Genomic DNA, 25,191 nt, shown 5'->3' with positions numbered 1-25,191 from the left:
GAGTTCGTGCTTCTAACTTCGTGTACCATGCTTACAGAATCGCTACACATTATTTATAACTGAGGGGTGCAACACAAAAATGTGGTCTACCCATTTAAGACATCGAGCTTCGGTTCCCGGTGGAATCTTTACAAAAAAGTTCCAAATTGGATTGCTGGCCGCATGCAAGTCCGCCATGGTGCTCTCTGGAGTGGTCCAAGACGGCTGGGATTGATCAAATGGCGCCGCGGCAGAGACAGAGTCGCCCACTAAAGGCAATCGACCACACCACCACGCTCACGAGATGCGTTTTTGCACGCCTTCCGAGTATAGTTCAGTTTTCCTGGCGTGGAAAAAAGTATTACTGAATACAAAACTGAAACTTCCGAAAACGCGTTCTCCCTGCCGCGTGTGGCTATTCGTTCGAGCCGAATACTTCGAAATTTCCGAATAACAAAAATTGAATCGAAGCGAATATCGAATAGCGCATTATTCGTTCAACTATTCAAAATTATTGAATATTCGCGCAAGCTTACTACCACCCACAGCCAGAAACGCGGGAAGATCTATGTTTTTAAGCGGAAGGCTGCAAATTGTACTGCGCTCCTTCTGCGCATGCTCCGAATTCAGCTCCTATAAAACAACGCGCGGAGGGGGACTGATTATTCGTAACGCTGTGTGCGGCGGTCGGTTACGGAGGTACGCGCGGTACTGAAGAATCGTCAAAAAAAGTTTGCGGTAAGTACACCTTCTGGATTTGGTTCACGTAACATGTATTCTCTCTGTCCTGCTAGCTAATGGTTCCTTAGATATTTATTATATTGGCCCCAGGAAATTTGAAATAGACTTTGGGAAAAAAATTCTGAAAAACCGTTGCGCTCAACGGATGCACCGGTCTGAGTACATTTTTTTGCAATAAAAAACGTAGTTCTTAAGATGAATTTGAATATTTAACCTCCCGTAATGTCGTTATTGAAACTGGTTGCTTTTGCTGCGTGTTTCTCGCAGCATTTGCGCCGGTTGTCGTCTGAGAGAACAGGGACGCCCGCCCATGTGGTTTTTAGCATTCGAGTGTACATAGGTTTGATTCCTTGGTTCGGTTAATTAAGCATTGCTGCTGACTCTGAAAGCGTTCAGTGTGTGTCTGGCGAGCTGTGTCTCGTTCTTCCGTTGTCGTTTTTGAGCAGCGGTCAGGTTTTGTTAAATTTGTAGTTGCAGCGGACTCTATTTCGTTCGCGGTTTTCTTTGTAAGGAGCCCCTTCTAGGTGTTGTGAAATCAGCACTTGTTCTCAGTGTTCAAAATTTATCCTCGGCGAATGGAGAAACCGCTTGCGCTTGCGCTGCATCCCCAGCCTTTGCATCGATCGCCGTTTTTTTGACTGACGTTCGTCCAGGGGCTAGTAGCGTACACACGAACGTTCGTGCGTGCGTACGTTTTTTTCGTTCTCGTAGTTCATGGATCGTCGTTGGCTTGAAAACTGTCCGGACATTTTTTGCTCATTTGGTGTCGAACGCATTTCGTAAAGAAGTCACGGCGGACTTGAACTAGAGCGGGTTTAGAAGGAGCCCCCTTCTGCGTGGTAAGTGCGAACAACAGCGCCTGTTTTCATTGTTCATATAGCCTTCACACTGAACATAGAATTCGGCGACGAACATTCCGAATTTAATCAGATGCGCATAGTACGATGCATGTTATCGTTGATGCAATTTGTTTAGGCCGAGGCCCGACGCGAAACGCTTAATTCCGAGCAATATCATAACCCCCTCAGGTGCTGTGGCCACGTGTGAACGCGACCTAAGCCTCCTCATATTTTAGCACGCAATGCGTATTTCAGGGTGTCTGCCAACCATGAAAACTGCGAATTCTAAGGGAATCTGGATAATCTCGAACAACTCAGGGGATTTGTGCTTATATCAGGAAAAATTAGCTGCAGTTCTACATAAAATGAACTAAAGTCGCGATAATGCTGCCTCGTGTAAACAATGCAGACTGGCATCGCACGGATTGTCCAGTGCGGCGTTAGTGTGGCCGCAGTGCGATTTTCGGTCACTGCTTTCACATGCGACACCGACACAACAAATTCGGTCGGAAGAACCGGCAAGGTTCTTTGATGCGTGTATAGGCAACCTATCATTAAACGCGAGAGAAATGTCACACGGAATGTGTTGGTAATTTTATGACCAGTGTATTTTTAGATGCAGGGCAATATTTCGCATGTTTTGATTAGAATAAACAGTTTTGCTTCCACCGCGGCAACAGCTCCCACGTGACCCCACGTCGCACGCCGTCTCGGCGCTCCCCAATGGTCAGTCGCAGAGCAAACACACCGACGCTGCGACTGAATTCCAACAGGACGGAACTCGATCGCAAGCCGTCGGCGACTAGATCGACGGCCCTCCTCAGTCGCAGACCGACAGAATTCGCAGTGTCGCAGGCGAATATCGCATGCATGTGAAACGGGCCTCACGCGGCCTCTCCTCGGCGACCGCTGGCCTCCAACGTTGTGCTGTCAAGTGGAGCATCCCAGCAAGGCGGCAGAAAGCTTTTCGGCGCCGGCGGCGCTTCCAATTTCGAAGCGTGCTACGCCGAGAGCGGACACTTTACCGCGCATCCCCGACGCTGTGGCCGACGGCAGAGCGCGCGCTTCCTATGGTTCGCGCGTGCGCTGTTCGACGGCCAGCGGCCTCCCCTTGTTTTTCTGCGTTTCCGAGTGGACAACTCCAACATGGCGACAGAAAACGTTGTGAACTTGCGATGGTCCCAAATGAACTTTTCCTCCCTTCGCATCTTCTAGATGGAAGCGTCCATTTCTGCCGGAGGAGGTGCATGCAGGCGGCGCAGCTTTGGGAGAAAGGGAAATAGTTTCTCGCGCCTTTTCGTGAGCTGCCCACGCTAGTAAAGCAATGCATTTTGTCCGTACTTAGCTGCGCCGTTTTGAACCGACTTCGTATAATTATTGCTGTAGTGCCGCGGCAAGCTGTGTGCGGCGTGTCAAGCATGACGGCCTTGAAGTGCACTTTCGTTTAGGAGTGGACGAATGCGAAACTTTGCGAGTTTGCAGCCTAGATTAGGCCCGTCGAAAGTAACCCGAACACAGCGTATACTGTGCGCTATGCAGAAAGCAGTTTTTGCTCAGCAACATGGGAAGAAGAGCGGTGACAATTCACGCTGAAAGTAAGAAGCACCGGCTGGCTAGTACCGGAGCCGGGACACCCTCTGTAGGCTCGTTTTTGACATCGCCGGTCACCATTGTAACCAATGCCGGGACACCCTCTGTAGCCCCATTTTTGACTCCGCCGGCCACCGTTGTGGCCAATTCCGGGACATCCTTTGTAGCCTCATTTTTGACACCGCCGACCACAGTTGTGACGAATGCCGGGTAAGTGTCGTCAGCTTCCGCGCATCCTTCAAGTGCTTCAACTACTGCGACGGACGTCCAACCCGATCGTACAGCAAAAGATATCTTGCATCGTTACTTGGAAGTCATAAATGCCTCAACGCTGTTATGACGCGCACATCACTCCGTGCTGCCTTGGCATCGGCTTCTCCGTTCCTTTTGACGTTCCCATCATCAGTTACAGCCAAAAAAATGCAGTTTGGCAAAGACAGGGTAGGGCATACGGCAATGCGACCACGATTCGTACGTCTTCCGCGGGTAAATACGTCCCCAATCGCTTACTCTGCGCGACGCAGCAAAAGTGGAGGCGCAATTCGTACTTAGGGCCACGACGTCTTTCTGGTCGACCGTCGCCAGCTTCAACGCCGTCGTCAGTGGTTCATGAAGGGCTCTCTGGCTACATAAATGCGCGCAGAGTCGCGTTTTTGCTCGAAAGAAGCGCACAGAACACGCTGGACCACGATTCCAACGTGTTCCGCGCACGTAAATGCGTCCCCAATCGCTTTCTCTGCAGCGGCGCCGCTTTCGTGGGCGAGGCCGACAAAATGGAGGTCCCGCGCACGCTTACGAACTCTTCTGAAACGCAATGGCGAAGTGGCCGGTCGGGCGGGAGCTCGCGATGGAGCGAAGAGCGGAAAAGCTGTGAAAGAAAAGAGAAAGAGGGAACTAGGCGAGGAGAAGAGCAGAGGAGGAGCGAGAATAGAGGAGGAGGAGGGGCGGCGCTGGGGCGAGGGGTTTCGGAACGCCAACGAGGAAATCGCCGGATATACTATTGTCTATGGCCTCGCTCCTTTCTTCAAGGAGAACCTCATATGGGAAGTAAGGCAAGCCTCTCACCTCATCGTGGTGTTTAACGAATCGTTAACATTGCACAAAAAGAGCAAATGGACGTGTTGGTTCGCTTTTGGTTGGATGCAGAGCAGAGAGTGAAAGTGCGCTACTTGACGTCATGCTTTCTGGGGCTCACGTGGGCGGAAGAATTGGTGTCCGCTTTTAAAACTTCCACAGATGGACTTCCACTTTAAAACTTCCACAGATGGTGAAACAACACTGAAGCATTGTGCACGAACTTGAGGTTGACTTTCCAGCGTTACTTTGAGGTCTGTCGCTCGGTGCCGACGTGAAGGCCGCGCATCTAAAGCCAAGTTCGGTGCTCGAAATACCGAATTTTCATCTGCCTGTCATCACAAAATGACTGCTGCTAAAGTCATGGACTACAGAATAATTCCCTGAAGCGTATATTGTCACAGCTAAACATTTCCGAACATGTCTAACGATCAGTTAGGAAAGGCAAACAAATGTACCAGTGTTTACATTCATGTATCAGCTTAAAGGTGCCATGGCCACAAATGTGGATGGGAATAAAATATGATTAAATATGAATATTTTTGCATAATTTTTTGCACAGCACTTCTCTTTAGTCTACTGATCGTCATTTATGCAAAAAAAATTTTCCTTCCAGCAGATTTAATTGGTGCCTGAAAGGGATAATTTACGTGTTGGGGACTTATTTCAACTTGCATGGTGTTGTCTTTTAGCGTGCTGAACTTGAGCCCTGCATTGCTGCTGCATCCACAGTTCGCTGCTTTGTAGTGCCCAGTTTCATAGCTTTAAAGTGTTGCACGATTGTTGCAAACTTCTATCATAATTTGCACATATGGGGGCCTTCTTCTACTAGTTGAGGGGAGTTTTAACATGCAAAGTTTTTCTTAGACCATAAGCGCACACATACTTCTTTTTTTCTCTTTTAAGATGGAGTATTATCCAAAAATTGTCACACTCAGAAGGAATGGAACTGGATTCTCCGTGCTCCCACTTATAACGGGACGTTGCTCGGTTGGCGGGTATGTATATTTATTCTACAGTTGTGGTTGTTGTATAAGGGATCACATTGTCATTGTGCTCAGCCTCGAAAGGTGGTCGAATTTCGACAGAGGCGAAATTCTAGAGGCCCTTGTATTGTACGTTGTCAGTGCCCGTTAAAAACCCCCAGGTGGTCGAAATTTCCGGAGCCCTTCACTATGGTGTCCCTCATAGCCGGATCAATTTGGGACGTTAAACACCCATAAACCAAACCATCAAAACGAAAAAAATATATATACTGCTTTTGCTAGTTGTTACCTTGGAGTCTGGCATAATTACTCTGTGAAACCTGCATCCGAGATGAATGTGCAATGACTCTGGTGCTTGGCACATTATGACCCAAGTTGCTTCTGTGCCGTTTCCCCATATACTACTACTGCAGTGAATTTCGATCGCATTCTGCCTTAATATCGATGTCATGTTTCTGGGGCTCCGAAGTGCCGCAGGAATTTCTATTATCAGCTCACTTATTCAAGTTTCACTGGCCATTTTGGGAAAGGTGTGCTTTGCATTGGTATGTACCTACTACGAGTATTTAGGGTCACTTGATAGGAAGCATATGTTAAGATACAGTTGCTGTGTAACCCTAGTGAACATACTGAAAGAGCAGAAACTGGGCAAGTTTGTATTACATTTTTAATTGCAGCACGATAAACCAAGCACGCAGGACTTTTATTGTCTTGTCTCTTCATTCACCTCAGTGCATTTTGCAACAAATGTTCTGAGCAGCAACAGTTGCGGTAAACATTTAACAGGTATTATTATCACAAATTTTGGTGCTAGTTTTACAGCACTAGCTAGCTGTTAGGGAAAGGATCCCAGGCAAAGTGTGTTGTCGTGGTCGCCAAAAAGCGTCCGTGCAGCCAAGCGTGACCAGAAGGAGGAGAGTGGGACATGCACCATGCACAGGGTGCGACATCACGGAGGCAAGATCATGCAGCGATGCTGAACACAAAGTCCATGCCTGCGCTAATTTTCTCAAAACAAACATTGCAAAGGTTCTGGGAAATGCATGTGTCTTGTTTGGAGTTATTTTGCGTCCTTGGAGCAGAGTCTGATGGGGACCCCCGGCCTGCATCGTCCTGTGCATAATGTATTATTGCATGGTATTGACACGGATTTTGCACGTTACCAGTTGTGTAATTACCATTCAATTTTTTTATTCGGTAAAAAGCAGGAAATGATGATAGTTTCTTGACCTTCAGCATTTAAAGTTGGCATTTGTTACAAATATGCCTTTAATAATGAATAATGACAACACATTATGCTTTAAGGGAGAGCTAATAACTGCAAGCAAGGACTATTTTCAGCTGTACAGGAAGAAAGTGCATTTTCTGTTCTGTAGCTTTTGCTGCCTTGCCAGAGAAAGTTGTCCTGGAGTATAGTCTCTGCACTGGTGGCATGAGCATTAGCATGTTGTGCACACAACAGGCATGCCCTGAAACTAATTCTGTCTTGGTTACTCTAGCGCTGCTGGCTGTGACATCCGCATACCGAGATCTGGTGCATACTGCTGCTTGTTCCTTGTGGGCAAAAATGAGCAGGTGATTATATGTTTCTGTTTACGAACAGTTGCTTTAATTCAATTCTGTGGAGACACGGCAAGGATTGATTGGTGTTTTAGTTGTCCCCACAGAACTTTGTGGACTAACATTTTGAATATAGAGCTGTTTTTGTGCACCTATTTGTCATCAGTATAGACATAAGACAGCAGTTAAAAATATCTCCTTTTGCTCGCTATGGTTCCTTTTATGCTGCAGAAGAAAGCGCTCTATGTATAAAATTTCCAAGCTTTTTAAAAATTAGTACTCTTTAGCATGTCTCATTTTGATGGGACTGCAATACTTGTAGCGAATTTGAATCACTTTAGCAACTGCTGCCGTAGTCACTCAGTGGTTATTGCTCTCAGCTGCTGGCCCAAAAGACGCGGGTTTGATCCCTGCCGTGGTGGTCGAATTTCGATGAAGGTAAAATTCTGGAGGCCCGTGTACTGTGCGATTTCAGTGCCCGTTAAAGAACCCCAAGTCATCGAACCTTATCTGAGCCCTTCACTATAGCTTCCCTCATAGCCAGAGTCACTTTGGGACGTTAGACCTCCATAAACCAAAGCACTTTTGTGACTAGAAATTGCAATAAATATAGTATAGCTGCATTCTGCATATAGTACAGCATATTCATACCAAATTTCATTTAAAATTTCAACAAGTGCAAGAATGTAATGCACAAGCCCCGAGGTAGCATGAGAATGATGAAGAAAAATGCATACCAAGTGATTTAAAGTGACACTGGTGATGCAGCTTCTGGGGGCATCAGAAACACGAGTGTAATGAGAAATATGACTCTTCAACCTGAAGTGCTGAAAACTATGCCATGCATTAGGCCCTGTGGCACTGGTAATACCTTGCATTGTATGCATTATCAATAGCAGACAGGATACTACCATGCAACGAACTGCCTCAGATGAGGTGTTTGTTGATGCTTGTCAGACCTGCTCACCTGGAGCTTCAAAATAGCAAATGATATCCATTTCTTGCTCCCTGTGCTGTGTGACGACAGTGTGCAATCACTGAGCAGTTAAGGCGCTCAGCTGCTGAGCCCAAGGACGTGGGTTCAATCCCTGCCGTGGTGGCAGTGTTTGTATGGAAGAGAGAGAGAGATGGAGGGAAAATGCATAAGGCACTGTGCGTGAGGTCAGCGTTTGTTACAAAATCCCAAGTGGTCTAAATTAATCCAGAGCCCTGCACTATGGTGTCCCTCGACACATTTGTCACTTCAGGGCATTAAGCCCTGCAATTAACAGCTTGTATTGTGTGACTTGCTGAGTATTGGGGGAATGTGGGGTCTGTCTGATGTAATCTACGCTGATGATTGTAACAATTTTTTTTAGTGGAAAAAGTCTAATCGATATTCTACCACTCGCAAGTTCAGTTTGTTTTCGGTTGCTGGAGTGGTCTGAGAATAACACCCTCTTAATAAATGAATCAAAAACAAAATGTTTTGTTCCATGCACCCGGTAAATGTGTAGAAATGCCAGAAAGCATTATCATTGGTCCATATAAAATTAATAGAGAGACATCTTTGAAAACGCTTAGAGTTGTTTTCTCTGAACACATGCTTTGGAGCGACCATGTCGATCATCTTTGCGCAAAGGCGCGAGAGGTAGTTGGCATTCTCAGCAGAAATTGCTATTTATTTCCTGCCAAAATTAAACAGCTTTTATATAAATCCTTGCTCCATTCCGTGCTCAGCTACTGCATACTGGTGTGGGGAAACACCAGTGCACAAAATTTAAACAAGCTGATCTTTCTAGTAAAAAAAAGCTGTTAAGGCAAAAGAAAATGTTCCATTCAACCCGCATACTAAACCTCTGTTCTACAAATGCAAAATAGTGAAAGCCGATAACATATACAAGTACAAACTAATAAAAATTTACACTAGAGCGATACAGGGCAAGTTAGATACACTGCTCTCACTCGCTAATCTCCACAAACAAGAATACGTATACCCTCACTGCCATAAACTGCCCTGGAAAGGTCCTGTCACGCACACAAGTTATGGCTGCCAATGCATTGAATACACGCTTCCCCACACACTCAGTGACTTCGCGAAGCGAGATATAGACATTTTGGCGCTTAACAAAGCTGACACAATGCCGTTGTTTGTTAATGACCATTAGTGTAGTTAGAGACTACTCTTCATACTTTCTTTTTCACTGTGATTTCTTTTTTTTCCCTTGTAAAATGAACAAAATATTGAACTGTTACAGTGCTGTCATTGTTCCCAGGATGGTTGGAGCTTTGTCAAGCTGCTATTGTGCAGCTTTTTCTCCTACCTCCTTTTTCGCCATGTATACATTGTTTTGGTGAAAATAAATTGAATTAAATTGAAAATTGAATTGAAAATACTAGAAGATGGCAGTTGGTACCACTAAGGTGCTGTGCACTGACCTTTGCTGCATTAGCAAACCTTTAAGTTATATTGCTGGTACTCTACATTGATGTATGGTGTGCTTTGTACGGGAGCTAATTCTAAGATTTTCATGCAGGCACGTATTATAAATTGCACTGGCACTCCTCATCTCAAGCTCAATGGGAAAGATGTACACGATTATTCTGTCCTCAGCCATGGGGACATTGTTGAAATTAGTTATCGGAAGTTCCGCTTTGACTACGGGGAAAAGCGGAAGAAAGAAAATAGTTCTAAAGTTGCTGCTGCTTCTCATCAGCCAAAAGGTAAGGTACTTTACTTGACTGTGCAGAATTATACCTACTGCTTTATACAGACAGCATGCAAAAGTTTAATAGAAATGAAATTCTAGAGGCCTGTTTACTCTGTAATGTCTGTGCACATTGAAGAACCCCAGGTGGTCGAAATTTCCAGAGCCGTTCACTGCGGCGTCCCTCACGGCCTGAGTCGCTTTGGGACGTTAACCTCCATAAACCATTACTACCTCAGTTATTTCATTTTATGCTATCATTACCATAGCATGCAATAATGACATTGATTAGTAATGGATGTTGAACTGTTAGAGTCAGGTTTGTTAGCTGCCCCTCTCACAGCTTTTATAACTGCCAGTGTAGACAGCAGGAGCTCTGCCCTCTGCCGTTGATAATGTGGTAGGTCTGAAAGGGCTAGTAGAATTGTAGCAGTCAAGTGAGTGGAGGAGAATGGATCCTGGGTGTTTGGGTGCTTCAGGTCACTTTAGTCTAAGGTTGCAGGTTTCCCATGAAGCCGGGACTGGTGGAAAATTCATATGTTGGGTGTGTGCAGAAAGTGTTCATTTGATGGAGTGTTGAGCACCTGGATATTCTTGCGAAAGTATTTCAGCGTCTTAAATTTTTGGGAGAGGAGCGCTCTTCAGTGATTTTACACTAGCATGATATGGCGGACAGTTTTCACTATGCATTTTAAGGCCGTTTAGTCTGCCATATAATTGTTGTTGGATATTGTGGTTATGCAGCACACAATTATTGTTTGAACAAAGATTTTGTGGCAGTACAGTAGTGATTTCTATTAGAGATGGGTCGCTCAGGAGTGAGCCGGATCTTCTGAGCCGCTCTTTTAAAAGAGCGGGTGAGCCGTGGCTCAGTAAAAGTGAGCGGCGGTTCTTTTGGAGATCCGGCTCACTGATCCATAGGACCGTAGTCCCGCATAGTGATCCGTGCCGAACGGCGAACTGTCTGTTCCGTCAGAGCTGGGTCGCTGGGTCTTCTGCCGGGTGCGATTTGCGCGCCATCTGTTAGCAGTGCGAGAAAGCTGGTTTGTCGTTCAGTTAGCCATGTCGAACCGTCCGTCAGAGCTGCTGGGTGCGATTTGCGCGCCATCTATTAGCAGTGCGAGAAAGCTGGTTGAGTGAATGGGTCGCCCGCTCGCTGAACGAGAGATCCGGATCTCCAAAAGGAGCCAATCGGCTCACTGAGCCGAAGACCCGGCTCTTCAAAAGATCCGGATCTTTTGAAGAGCCGGGTCTTTGGATCAGTGAGCCGTTTGGCTCCTTTGGAGATCCGGATCTTTTGAAGAGCCGGGTCTTTGGCTCAGTGAGCCGTTTGGCTCTTTTGGAGAGTCGCTCTTTTGGTGAACTGCTTCTCTCGTGCAGTGAGCCGTGTGGCTCTTTTGGAGAGGCGCTTCTCTCGTTCAGTGAGCCATGCGGCTCTTTTGGAGATCCGCTTCTCTCTCGTTCAGTGAGCCGTTCGAAGAACCGTTCAATCAGAGCCGGGTCTTCTGGCAGAGAGCGTATTTCTAGGCGAGTTGGTTGAGATACATTCCGAGCAAAAGAGCGCTCGCAGAGCTTGTCCTCGCTTTGTGTTGTCCTGCGGTGTTGTGTCTTCCTTGTTGTCGTCCGTTGTCTGCGAGCGCTGTTTCGCTCAGAATGTGTCTTCTGGCAAATCATTGGCAAAGGATGGCGCCGTTCGTTGACAGCTGTTGTTCGAGCGATGTCTCACGACTCCCACCGATCGTGCATCGTTAGCTGGTGCAACATTTCGAAGGTATTAGTAAAAATACCTATAACACGGTTATTCTACTAATGCACATATCGTTTTTTTTAAAGCCAAATAACTAAACTCTATAGCAGAAGTTACAGTGTAACCTGCTAGTTATTTGGCTTTCATGAAAACAAAACGATATATGCATCAGTAAAATAGCCGTGTAGTAAATTCAGGCATGGTCTCTTCCTTTTCTTAAGAGAGGAACAAGGCCTCTCCAGGCAGTGTTTGAAGATGGGGACGATTGTCGAATGCAGATGATGAAGAGAGGAAATATATCTACATAAAGGTACATAAATGTACAAAGGCAAACTGAGTTACAGAAGCAGATCTCACACAGACGGCCGAACTAACTGTAACTAAAAAAAGGTAATTCTCACACAGAGAACATACACTACAAGACCTTACTTATCGACCCACGTGTTAAAGCCTAGGTATATTTGCAGAATTACAAGCCACTGCACGGAGCCTCTAGCTAAACTAGGCAATACCGACTGGTGATTTGTAATGCATTTGCTTGCGTTTTTGTAAGTTTTATAAACAAAGAAATTAGAGCGGCCGTATTTCGAGGCCCGTCCTAAGTTTCGATAACCAATGAAGGTAGCCACGTCACGGGGGAGAGGGGGTTAGAGTGAGAGAATGAGGCGGGGTAGCAAGGGAGAGAAAAAAATAAAGAGCTAGAGACGCGCTTGAAGGAGCCGGTAGAATGCGGAAGGAAAAGAAAAAAAAAGTGATGGTCCCTGTGCCGCACTTGTGGAGAGAGGGAGTGGAAAGGAAAGAACCACGGCTCACTCGTTCTTTAAAGGAGTTGCTCAAAAGACCCGGCTCTTTCCTGAGCGACCCAAGTGAGCGGGCGAGCCGTTCAAATGATCCGGCTCACTTCAGTGAGCGGAGCCGTTCTGAGCCGCTCACTGAAGTGAGCTGTTTTGCCCATCTCTAATTCCTATTGCTGTGGGATGTCTTTTCTGCTGAAGGATGAATCCCAACATTAGAATGTAACAACTGTATTCGATTAGCGATGGCAGTGGACGAGCATACCAATGTTACGCACGTCTCGGTAGCGGAAGGAAGAAAGGCGCTCTTCCCAGCCGGGCAGCCTGTTTTTGTAGTCACCGTCAGTGATGCATGCCTCAGGTGACTCAGCATGTGGCCGTGTTACACTGGGCCAGATAATAACAAGGCGGACGCTGCACGGAACTATGTGCAGAGTGTATCGCCACATTGCTAATGGTCTCTCATGTCATGACTGCCAATTAAGCACCAGTTCAATTCAGGGTACAGCCTCTGAAGGGATTGGGTAGATGCAAAATATTTTTTTAGAAGTAATGATTTCTGTGCAGTCAGTGTTTGTTTCTGGCAGAGTTTATAAAGAATTTAAAACATTGTTATTTGGTGTGTAAGGCAACTTTATAGGTTACACACACCTTGTGCACTTGCTTGTAATTGCTGATGAAGGACCAAGCTCTTGGTCCTTTTTGTCACTGCTTGTTGCATCTAAGATGAGCTGCTTGATATCTTTAGACAACAAGTTATTTTGTTAAGAAAAAAGAATGGTTGGCTACTAGCAAGCATGTATCATGCATCTGCGAAAACTTTTTTTTTAGCTGCAGGGGATGCTACACCTACTTCTAACAACAAAAGCAAAAAGGCAAGTACAGAGCAAGCAGGTGCAGTTGCTTGTGAGGAAGGGGATGATGAGGAAGAAGGTGTACCACTGCAATCTGCACGAGACATATCACAATCTTGTCAGGAGTCATTGGAACACATGAGCGTCGTGGCAGAATCTCCCAAGGTGACTGTCAGTAAGCAAACCTTCCAATATTCAAGCCAAATATTGGAAATCAGTCGAGAAAGTGCGCCGGAGAAGGCCACTTTGCCTACCAGGAGTGGAAGGTCAAGCCAGACGTCTTCAAATGAGGGGAAACTAAAAGTCCAAGAGAAAGAGAAGGAAGCCACAGTAGGCTCAAATCAAAAGCCTTCTTCAAAGCCTTCAAAAGCCAAGAGGACACCAGCATCAAAAAGGGCGACTGCTGCAGACGTCACCACAGAACTAGAGAAAGCTGGCATGTCAGCATCAAAGAATCTGGCTTTTGACAACACAGATGTTACAGCGGCAGCATTTGGCAGGGCCACAAGAGCTGCCAGGCCCAAGTACGTGGAAACTGACAAAAGAACTGACGTGAAGATGCCAAGACAAGAAGCAAAACGCACAGTGAGCCCCTTGAAGACTTTAGAAGCTGAACAAAGGCCGGCTTCAAACAAGGAGCTTGGGGAAACGCCAAAACAGGAAGCAGCAGACACTAAGAAGTCTTCGAGAAAAATTCTGCAGGCAAAGACAGCACGGTCTACGAGGAAAGTGAATGAAGGGGAAGAGGTCCCTGAGCTAGGAACTGCAGGTGTGTCCCCATCAAAATGCTCATCTGCAACCAACGTACATGTCTTAGATGAACCTGCCAGACCTACAAGAGGTTGCCGTACTCGGGGTTCAAGAAAGGACATTGTAGAGGCCCCAAAAGAAAAGAAAGTAGACCAGCCACAAAGTACAAAAGCAACCAGAGCAGAGCATACTCAGGGCTCAAGGAAAGTTTGCAAAGAAGGTGAAACACTGCAAGATGTTACTGGCAGTAGCCTGGTAATGGCCAGTACTACTCAAAGGAAGGATGTGACATTTGACAAGCATCTGCAAGGGGAGGCATCCCCAACTAAAGAGGTCTCTGTCACAAGGAACACCCGTGCCAAGCGCAAGGTTGATTTGAAGGAAGAGTCCATAGCAGAAAAGCATACTACTGCTGAAGACTTAATTGGTACTGTTGCTGAAAAAAGCGGCGGCCACCAGCAGCGTGTTGCTTCGGGCGAGTATGCACCACAGGAGAATGATGTACAATGTTCAAACAGCGCGAAACAGGTCATTAATCCAAAAATCACCGGGGATAAAGAAGTGGTTGATGATGCCCCTGCTTCCCCAAATGTTGAGGTGGCTACTGTGGAACCAGCAAGTGCCGGAGGCAAAGCATTAGCGACAACCATGGAACCGAAAAGAAGCAAGCGGACGATGGCTGCTGTGAAAGTTGATGTGGCCCAGACAGCAAATGAGGCGACTCCAAGAAAGACCCGGGGAAGACGTGCCGAAGCACTCAAGACTGCCCTTGGTAAGCATACTGTTGAAGCCTATTCTTTTATGGGCTCATCTTATTGGGGTTAGTCCTTGTGGAACAGTTCTTTGTTTTGCAGACCCGTAGGCAGATTTTGCTAGTGCTTTTTGCTTTTCAGTTCCAAGAATGCACATGCAAGTACTTGTGTGCTAGTGCTAAAATTGTTCCAAGTGTGCTATTCATGTTAATATCATGCATGATGTAATGCTGTGCATGTTTATACCTGATGATTCTTATTTTACAGGTTTATAATAAAAAAGCGACACTGATAGTCACATAGATGCTGCTTTCAGTGAGTGTATGTTGGGTTCGGAAGACTCTGGGTAACAAGGTAGTGGTCATGGTTATGGGACTAATTAGCCAAAATTTCCTAATTACTGTTGTGTCTGCACTTCATTTATTGCACAACTAAGAACATGGTACAATACTGACACACAACATGGAAGCCATGCTGCCGGCACAACACACACAGCGTCGATACGCACGCATGCAGCTTGTGTCCACAGTTGCCAACACACGCACCGTACACCGCTGCTTTTGGCACACAACAATTACCCTTTTAATTGTCTTAATACAGCATGGTGAAATTGCAGCCTTGAAGGCTGTTGATTCGAGGCAAATCTAATTTACAGAACTCACGGAAGTGCAAAACCCTGTATGTCAGTCAGTTTATTGTTTCCTCCCTCCCTTTTTTTTCCCTAAAGCTATGGTTCGCTGTAACCTCTCTTCCTCCGTTTTTTGTTTAATGAAATAAACACTACTACTTACTATTCGAATTGGATTTACAGACAAAATGTTGGTACAGGATTCTCTGCTATTAAGTTATTTTTATTCTTTTACATCTTTATTTGAGAGTGACAGCATAAGGTGGCATTGTGTCAGCCTCTCTTGGCATTAAACTTGTCTGTTACTGTGGGAATTCTACAAAAATTCAGACTATTTGATCATCGAGAGTAAATGTAAGTATGAAATGCCCTTCAGCAAATGCATACTGTAATTTAGGATTTAAAACTTCTAGTGAGCTGTGTGGCAGTCCTGGTGCGACCATGATCCGTGACAACATAAACTGACAGTCACGTGCTTCCTGGCGACTGAACTGTGCAATGTACATATAGTGAGTGTAAGGGAGTGGGTTGTTCGGACTAGGGGGGGAGAAGGGTGAAGGGAGAAGTCTTGACAAGGGGACAAAGGTGACAAAGGTGTGTGTCCTTCTCTTTTCTGGCTAGCTTCTCCCTGATCTCGGTGACCTCACCACAATGTGTCACGGCCGGAATCAAATAGGCACGCGGTCTGCTTCGCACCGACCATGTGCGCAGCAGTTTTGCAGCAGACGACGGCGCTCATGCTGCTTCAATATGGCCGTCGCTGCCAGGGGGAGAGGCTCAGAGCCAACAACTTCTAATTACAATTTCTAGCTGAAATGCGCGCATAGAGTCCTACTTCTTTTTCAGTAATGCATAACGTCATGGCTAGTACCTGCAATGTAAAACCACAATTTGTGGGTAGACCATGTCATGACACTTTTTAGCGTACTCCGAGAAAATTTGGCGAATTTGTTAGACACCCTAGGGTGATTACTAGAATGGTACAAAGGAATGTCATGCAGCTAGCTACACCATGCAAATATGTATGAGTGCACGTGAGACTGAAATAGGAATAGCTACGTCTTATCCACTCATTTGTGTCTTTCTCATGCAGAGTGGGCAGATGACAAACCCGGTGCCTCTCGAAGGACAGCAAAAGATCGCTCCGAGGAGGTGAGAAAACAGAATTGCAGACGTTTCTGAAGACATGCTTGCAAGTTTGAAATACGGTATTGTTGTCCTTATGGACAGAACAGAGTAATGCAGCATCTCGTTGTAATGTTTTGCCAAACGCATTCAAGCATGGTTATACACAGGACTGGCTGAGTGCCTGCTGCTCATGAGCAGCGACAGGTGTGTCCCCACCTGGAAATCGCACATGCACAGCAGGCACCCACCTTGTCTGGCATACATAGCTTGGATGGGACGTCACTTCAGCAGGCTTGCTGTTACGGCAGCCATGTTTCTGAAACACTCAGCTTTTGTGCACACTTCAGGACCCGGATAAATGAATGTGTTCTGTGCTGCGACCAGGTCCTTTTCGCTTTTCATTTGAAAATTCCTCTACTTTCGAGCGAGCAGCTGGTTGGATTGGCATGTGTTCAGTGCGAGGAAAAGTTTTGACAGTGCAACGAGCCCTCATGATGCGCTAGAGTTGGCCTGCGCCTGGATTTTGCATGGCGACATTGTTAGCTGCTTTGTGTTTTCTGTCTATTTTGGGACCATCAAATTGGTGTACTAATCGCTTTCATCGCATATTTATTTGTGCATGGGTAAAGAGCTTGTCACGAAAACAAGCCCTTCTTGGAGAGGTCAGCACACTTTTTCCTTGAGCTTTTCTGTCTGGTTGAATTTAGTTCGAGGCATCAATGCAGCATTCCCTGCCCATTTCCTTTTACTTTCTGGGTGTGAAAGCTCAGTTTATAGAAACATTGATTTCTCCACAGGAATATGGATGGTGGCAGCTATGGTGGAACAGTGCATAGCTAAATCGTTGTTTCCACCACATCAGTCTCAGCATGCTGTTTCTGGGCCTCAGCTTGCATTTTACGCTGCATCGTTTTTCACTGGGTGCTGATGGCATGTGGAATCTTCAAGCTTGGTGCTTTACTCAAGGAGGAGAAGCTGTCAGGATTTGTCTTCTCGAATTACTTGGGGGGAGGGGGGGTCTTCATTACAATGCCAACAGTAGCATTACACAGTGATGTTTTCTCTGTTTTGTTATCAGCATGCCATCAGCAGTCAAAATTGTGGGTTTACTTGTCATGAATTGCATGCCACAGAGTTGACATGCTTATTGCATGCTGCACGCAAGCTTCATTGTTTTTGCTGAAGGCATTAGCTCGCATTCTCACATTGGTCCTCTGTGATCTGTGAGAAGCTTGTGTTTTTTAGCATTTTAGAGGGAAAGCTGGGATACTCCGAACAAGTTCTTATGAGAGAACAGATGTTTCGGTGCCAACTCAGCATGATCTTCAAGTTTGACTTGGTGGCAGCAAGAAACACGCTTTTTCTAATCACTGCCACTATGGGTTGTTGCCGTGCAAGTCACTATAGGTCACAATGAAATTGCGGGGCTCTTTCCGTGTGAGTCACATGAGTTGGGCCATACAGTGGGTTGTTGCAAAGGCCATGTGCATACACTGATGGAAGAGAGCCTTGAGCGCAGTTTACATTTCCGGGTATGTTTTGGATGTGCCAGGATTCTATGATCTGATGCTTGAAGGGATCTGGCTTGGTGTCTACAAGTCAATGCGGTATTCCAAGTCCTTAGAATGCTCCACAATTGCACTGTGCCCTTGTTTGAAATTCTACACATCGTGTGTGCTTGCAAAGCTTTTGTAGCAAATTTTTTGTCTCACCGATGTAGCTGGCAGAATAGTCAGCACTATTGCTGCTGAAGCAATGAAGTATTGCACCCAAAGCCATGCTGAACGACAGCCTTGCAAACTGAGCTGGCGGTTCATAAACATGGCGGACCCATATCATGGGATTCCTTTCACTGATCGCAGTGCAACCTGTATATGCATCTACATGAATACTTTTCCGCTATGGTAAAATTATCCACACATCATCGACTCTGCAATCGCTAGTCGCGCTGTATGCACAAGGAGTAATGAGCATGGGCACGCGGCCCGCACATCACTGATGTGGCGATCGCCAGCCGTGCTGTACACATCGTGAGCAGTGAGCTGTGGTCATGCGACCGTAAATAATTGCTGTCAGCTGAAAACAGATCTCTGTGAGTACATTTTCCATGCTGCTTCATACTGATTTTGTTCATTTTGTATGATACAAAACTTCGGATGATATGATTTTTCTTGAGACCCCATAGGATTTGCTTCACCTAGAATGAGCTGTATGCTCAAACAGCGTAAGATCTAATACAAAGCTTCCAGTTGCAACTTGAGTTAGCCATGATTCAGCGGTAGAAATGTCAGCCAGCACATACATAGATGTCTATAAAAACCTTTGGGGAGTCCACGCCAGTTCTCATGAGAATGGGTACGTGCTACTCTGAATGTTCGGGCCAGCTCCAAACAAAGACGTGTCTTTTGTGGCATCCGTGTTACTCCATGAAACAGTGAGACAAGCTCGGTGCAATGCGTTCTCACAGGAGAGGACGCCAAAGCCGGGCAGGGGTTGCACTGCTCTCCTCCATACCACTGAGGAGAGTTTGTTCAGTGCAATACTTTTAGAGGCCTTGCTTGAGAAAGTGCAGATGCTTCCCACTGTACTTTTGGGGGTAGCTTAATCGTCGTCCACGTTTTCTGCCTCAGTGTATCACAGAATCATGCTGCGCTCAATCTTTGGATTACGGAGTACTGTAATTGGCAGTCAAGTTTTTTTCTGTAGTTGGCTTGTCTCTTTTTGCTTGTTATTTGTGCTCTGTGTTTTGCATCTGGGAATTTGAGTACAGTGAAAGCTTATTGATCTGAACTTCATGGGACTAAAAATGTTTCAGTTATCTAATAAGCACCCAAAAAGTGTCAAGAACTGCTGCATCAACATATATTTATTTGTCAAAAGACTGGGCAATAGTTGCCGAATTCTAAGATAAAAGTGGTGCAGTAGTGACTGTTTATGTTTCTATTAATGCTTTATTGCCTGTATATTAAAATCGTAGGGGCCCCTCACATCCTTCACGGTGTAGCACAGTGAAGTTCTACCGCATCACACCCATCATAAGCAGCGCTGCTGCGTGTGAGGAGGCTTCACTGTGTGAACACCAAGTTGTACACAATAAACATGCAGTTTTGGCACATTGGAAGAACGGAACCACACAGGTGCAAGTGAAAGAAGCTGTGCTGAAGTGGTGAGAGAAAAAAGAAGTAACAGTGTAAACCGGGCTACGCCTAGACTACCCCAATGAGGGAATGCATGCGTGCTGAACCGTGTTTGTCGCCATAAAGAAAGAATGGTTTTTGAGAAAGTGTACTTTTAATTATGCGTGCGTTTTGTCCTGTTGGCCAGGAGGGCGAGTATTGACATGACAGCCGATGTAGGTTTTGTAATTCATGCTGGCCTTATGTCTCTTGTTTAAGATCTCACCTCTTGTTTCAGACGGCGATTAGCAGCGGCACTTGTGGAAGGTTCCACCGATGTCAATGCCATTGTGTCAGATCATAGCTGTACATTTAGCGAGTGAAATTTTCAAGGGGTGTGTCAGAATGTTCGGTCCATGTGGCTGCTTCAAGAGGGTTCACCAGTGCGAGCTCCCACAGAGAATAATACATGAGCACTTTCAGAAACTCTAGCGCGTCCAAATTTGTCAAAATTTTTATGCGGCTTGCAGTAGCATTTTCATTTTTGATAAGGGGAGGAAATGTTGTGGACAGATTGTCGATTAAATCTTTCTCTTTTTTTTTTCAAAAGAGTGGTAAACATCCAGAAAAATCTTGCTTTTAAGCATGTCGCTGTTGATTGTTGCGTACTGAAAAAAAAAAATTAGTGTCAAATTTTGGTTTGCAACATTTCCTCTTTTTTTTCTTTCTGTATTGTTAAGGCGCAATTTTTCTACAATATTGAGCCTGTGTGTGCATTTGCTATGTTCTCAAAGTGTGTATACATTCTGGATAAGGTAAAAATATGCACCAAGTTTGACTCTTGCTATGTGGCTCCACCTGGCACCGGGATATTTTCATAATACTATACTCTAACACCAACCTCTTCACCTGCTTCACTGTGTTCATGCACGTGAGATTTTTCGGATACAGGCTTGAATGAACTTGGCCGCATACTCTCCCTCCCTCCCCCTTTTTTTTTATTTCCTTGGGCTGTATTGGTACATCCTTTTTTTTTCCTTTTTGTGAGTCAAAGAGCATGTGGGACCCAAGGCTAATCAGTGCTGGTGGCATTCACTTATTGTACGCGGGTGCACAGTCTGCAAAGAAAGCTGCTTGCCCACTGTCTAATTTTGATAATCACGTTTCACGCATTTTGTGCGGTTATGAAATGACAGTAGAGACTTTTAGAATAGGGGGACCCTATCAGTTAGGGGAAAGGGGAATAGAGGGGTGCCAGTGCGCATGCTCAGAACAATGACTTGAGGGGTGTTCGTGTCCTGCACTGGTCCCCCACTATTTTCCTATCCCCCTTCCGATAGGGTCCCCCTATTCTAAAAGTCTCATTTAAAAAAAACACGCGGAAGCGACTCTGTCAATACGGCGAGTGTATAAAAAGCAAGTAAAATATGCTTGGTGAGGTGGAGCTATGACGAAGACAACTGGCGTACACTTAACCTTCATTTAAAACTGGAGGAAGGAGGAAAATTCCACTTCTGAAGGCATATGGCCCACAGGGATGAGAGAAACGGACTCAGAGGGGGCACGCGGACAGAAGCTTGGATAACATTCTTGGCGAGCAGACAAGCAAGCATGTCCACCGCGCCGCATAAGAAGCACTAGAACCAAAATGGAATGCTTGCACACTTAGTATAGCAGTAAGACTTAACAGCCTAAAAGCCATGTTAGCATTTGAAGATGCACCATCATGAACACACCTCAAGTGGCACACTACGAAGCTGAATCACGTTAAGAGAGTGCGTCATCATCGTCATCAGCCTGATTACAGCCACTGCAGGGCAAAGGCCTCTGCCTTCTCTCTCCAATTAACCCGGTCCTTTGCCAGTTGCGCCCACACTATGCCTGCGAACTTCTTAACCTCATCCGCCCACCTAACCTTCTGCCGCCCCCTGCTATGCTTGCCTTCTCTTGGAGTCCACTCCGTTACCCTTAAGGACCAGCGGTTGTCTTGCCTTCGCATCACATGCCCTGCCCAAGCCCATTTCTTCCTCTTGATTTCAACTAGGATGTCATTAACCCGCGTTTGTTCCCACTCAGCCCAATTCCGGTCTCGTAACGTTACACCTATCATTTTTCTTTCGATGGCTCGCTGCGTAGTCCTTAACTTAAGCTGAACCCTTTTCATTAGCCTCCACGTTTCTGCCTCATAGGTCAGCACCGGCAAGATACAGCTGTTGTACACTTTTCCCTTGAGGGATATTGATAAACTGCTATTCATGTTTAGTAAGGCATGTTGCCAGGCTAGTTGGTTTAGCATTTTTTGATGCTTGGAAAAAATTCACTTTGGCTTTGTCTCCTTGTCTTTTTTGTCTGTGTGAATTTATTTGCGCCAAGGTGAATTTTTTCCAAGCTTCAAAAAATGCTATTCATGATCTGAGAGAACCTGCCGTATATGGTCCACCCCAACCTTATCCTTCTAATTATTTCCCTCTCATGATCCAGATCAGCTGTCACTACCTGCCCTAAGTAGATGTATTCCTTTACCACTTCCGGCACCTCGCTTCCAGTTGTGAACTGCTGTTCCCTTGCTAGGCTGTTGAACATTACTTTGGTTTTCTGCATGTTAATTTTTAGACCCACCGTTTTGCTCTGCCTGTCTAAATCGTTGATCATGCTTTGGCAATGTCATAAGTGGATCGCAGATTATTTAGGTATTCTCCATTAACTCTTATCCCCAATTGTTCACAATTCAGGCCTTGGAATGCCTCCTGTAAACAGGTGGTGAATATCATTGGCGATATCGCATCTCCTTGCCTGACGCCCTTCCTTATTGGAATTTTATTGCTGACTTTATGGAGGACTGTGGTAGCTGTGTAGTCGCTATAGATATCTTCCGGAATTTCACATAAGGCTTGTCTACACCCTGATTCCGCAATGCCTGCATGACAGCTGAGGTTTGCACTGAGTCGAATGCTTTCTCGTAATCAATAAAGGCTATATTTAGGGGTTGGTTATATTCTGCGAATTTCTCTATCACGTGATGGATGGTGTGAATATGATCTAGTGCTGAATATCCTTTACGAAAACCTGACTGATCATTTGGTTGATTAATGTCTAAGGTTGCCTTGACTCTATTAGTGATTACCTTAGTAAATACCTTGCAGGCAATGGACAATAAGCTGATCGGTCTGTAATTTTTCTAGTTCTTGGCGTCTCCTTTCTTATGAATTAAGGTAATATTTGTGTTCTTCCAAGCTTCTGGTATGGCCGAGGTCATAAGGCATTGCGTGTACAGGGCGGCTAGTTTTTCTAGCACAATTTCCCCTCCGTCCTTCAGGAGATCAGCTGTCACCTGATCTTCACCAGCTGCTTTTCCCCTTTGCATTGCTCCTGAGGCTTTCTTTACTTCCTTTTTCGTTACTGGCGGGTTGACTAATTGATGTGCGCTACTGTCTCTCTCGTGAATGCTCTGATTACGTTCACTACTGTATAGATTTGTGTAGAACTCTTCGGCTACTTTAACTGTCTTATCCATATTGCTAATGACATTGCCCCCCTTGTCTCTTAAGGTATACATCTGATATTTACCAATGCCTAGTTTCTTCCACGCCACTTTCAGGTTACCTCCATTCTTTAGAGCATGCTCGATCCTCTCCACATTGAACTTCTTTATGTTGGCTACCTTGCACTTATTTATTAACTTCGATATCTCTACTAGTTCTATCCTGTCTGTAGGGTTAGACGCCCTCATGCTTTGGCATTTCTGAATCAGATCTTTCGTCTCCTGAGATAGCTTACCGGTATCCTGTCGAACCGTCCTACTGCCTACTTCTACTGCACACTCCGTAACGATAGCTGTCAGATTATCGTTCATTGTATGGACATTAAGATCGTCGTCTTCAGTTAAGGCTGAATATCTATTCTGCAGCGATATCCTGAATTCTTTTATTTTCCCTCTTATTGCTAATTCATTAATGGACTTCTTCTTCACTAGCTTCTTTTGTTCCCTCAAGTCTAAGCTAATTCGAGACCTAATTTCACATTTGCAGAAAGATGCGTGCACCAGGGGGTGCAGGCAGAATGCCCAATGGGCAAACCCTTTCCACTTATTTGCTGAAAGCGGCCACCGTGTTTTGCCACAAGAAGGGTTTGAGGCTATTTGCCATGTGCTCCCATGTTCTTGCTCATGTTGCTCATGAGAGTACGTGCACATTGGCACAAAAGCCTGAACTTTTCATTTCCTAGGAGTCGCCTGATCCAGCCGCAGGATTTTATCCCACGATATTTCTTTCCAGCTCACTCACACTCACACACTTGCTGAATATGCATTCGAGTACATGCTGTGGTTTCCCTAAACATTGCAAAGAATCTCATACTGAGGCCATTCCCTTATAACTTGAAACCAAGCCTTCGTGCCGAATGCGTACTCCACCAAGAGCTTTGCTTTTCTTTCTTTAAACCAAATGCTCCTGACACCATCAATTATTGTAAAGTAGTGGCCTAACAACAAAATAGGAGTGTGTTTGCTTACATATTGAGAGGCCATGTCACATGGCAAGGCAAGGCAAACACAAGGTGTGCATGTTTTGAACACGTCATTTTATCTTGTCGAGCACCTATTTCGCATAATTTGTGATTGTCACTCAGCTGAAACGAGGCAACGTGCTAGCATTACCCATCTTATACTTCTCGTTTCATGCAAACATCTACTACTCAACATCTTGAAGCAGAAATCATGCACTATATTGTTTGTAAAGGACAGGCATCTCAAAAACCTTTGATGGACATGTAACAGATGTCAGCTTAAAAAACCTGGTGTATTTTAAAAAAGTATCTTAGTTGTGGTATTAACATGCTAAAACAGTTCTCATAGAAATGTGCCTCAAAAGCACTCAAAGGACAACTCCATCCAATTATTGTTCTGAGCAGAAACTGATTCTTTGGCTATCTTAATGTTCGTCGGGCAGCAGAAGACTCATTTGTCACCAAGAAAATCGGTTTTAAAAATCTTCTTGCTAGAACTTTCAAACTCGTGATGTTCTTGCTAAAAAGGACAGGTTTGGTGAACAGGGCAACACTGCGTGGATCTTTGTGCATTACATGGTAGTACCATGCAAGCCTTTCCTGCATTTAAGTGGGGATGTAGCTTTGAAATCTGAAAAAAAAAGTTTGCTTTTTTTATTATTAATGTATCCACTCATATGCCTCTTTCTTTGCTGTTTCAAAGTTCAATTGCTCAGTTCAAGCGGGAAGCACTAAAAAAAATGTTTCGTGATCAACCAATACGTCACTGCTTATCTTTACCATGTTTGTTTTGTTACGCTCACAGAACTCTACTGCATGCGGTGGTGGTAACATTGACTTTCCATTTCGATGGATTGCAGATTTTTGGTGTGACATCTTGTTTGCAGTTTAGACATGTCTATGCCAACTGCTTTGTACAAGAAAAAAACAAAAAACGTGTTGTGCAAAAAAAAATCAGATTGTCATCACACGCTGCATGCATTCAGAAATGCAGTGAATGTTGAACCTGTCTTCTACCCATTTTGTCCAATCTGCAGGTGTTCCACAAGATGTAGAAGGGGCGAAAAAAATTTGTAGAAAAAATTTCTTCAAATATATTGCTGAAATTTTGTGCACTTAAGTTTAAAGCAATGCTAGCTTGCAAAATAAATTTCATCAAAATCCATGGTGTTGAAAGCCACGTCCCTCATAAATATTTAGCACATATTAGGCCAATCCTTAGAGCTTTCCTCTGGATTTCAGGTATTTTTGTGCTCGTCCTATGTGCTTCTTCACTCTTGTTCCATCCTTTTTGCGCAGTTATTTATAGTTCTTATAAGGTCGTACCAACTAGCCCCTCACCGCACTCTTCTAGATTCCAAAAGATGATTTTTTTCCCTAAAACATCATGTTGACGTCTAAGATGAGTCGCAGTGGTTTTGTGTGAAATAAAAAATATTGAAGAAATGCTGCAATTAGACTTG

The 25,191-nt window shown here is 45.0% G+C and overlaps 1 protein-coding gene across 1 annotated transcript in view; it reads left to right on the top strand.

Annotated features, from left to right (window-relative positions):
• The first annotated feature begins 665 nt into the window (after positions 1–665).
• The window catches only part of LOC144112841 (uncharacterized), a 28,376-nt gene continuing 3,850 nt past the window's right edge, over positions 666–25,191 (top strand). The window contains exons 1-6 of the mRNA XM_077645654.1: positions 666–717; positions 5,130–5,221; positions 6,709–6,784; positions 9,286–9,472; positions 12,829–14,373; positions 16,075–16,133. Coding sequence (XP_077501780.1) covers positions 5,130–5,221; positions 6,709–6,784; positions 9,286–9,472; positions 12,829–14,373; positions 16,075–16,133 — 1,959 coding nt within the window. The 5' untranslated portion in view covers positions 666–717. The remainder of the gene's footprint in view (positions 718–5,129; positions 5,222–6,708; positions 6,785–9,285; positions 9,473–12,828; positions 14,374–16,074; positions 16,134–25,191) is intronic.

This window comes from Amblyomma americanum, chromosome 1, assembly GCF_052857255.1.
Source record: "Amblyomma americanum isolate KBUSLIRL-KWMA chromosome 1, ASM5285725v1, whole genome shotgun sequence".
NCBI lineage: Eukaryota > Metazoa > Arthropoda > Arachnida > Ixodida > Ixodidae > Amblyomma > Amblyomma americanum.
This window is presented reverse-complemented; position numbering and strand designations above follow the sequence as displayed.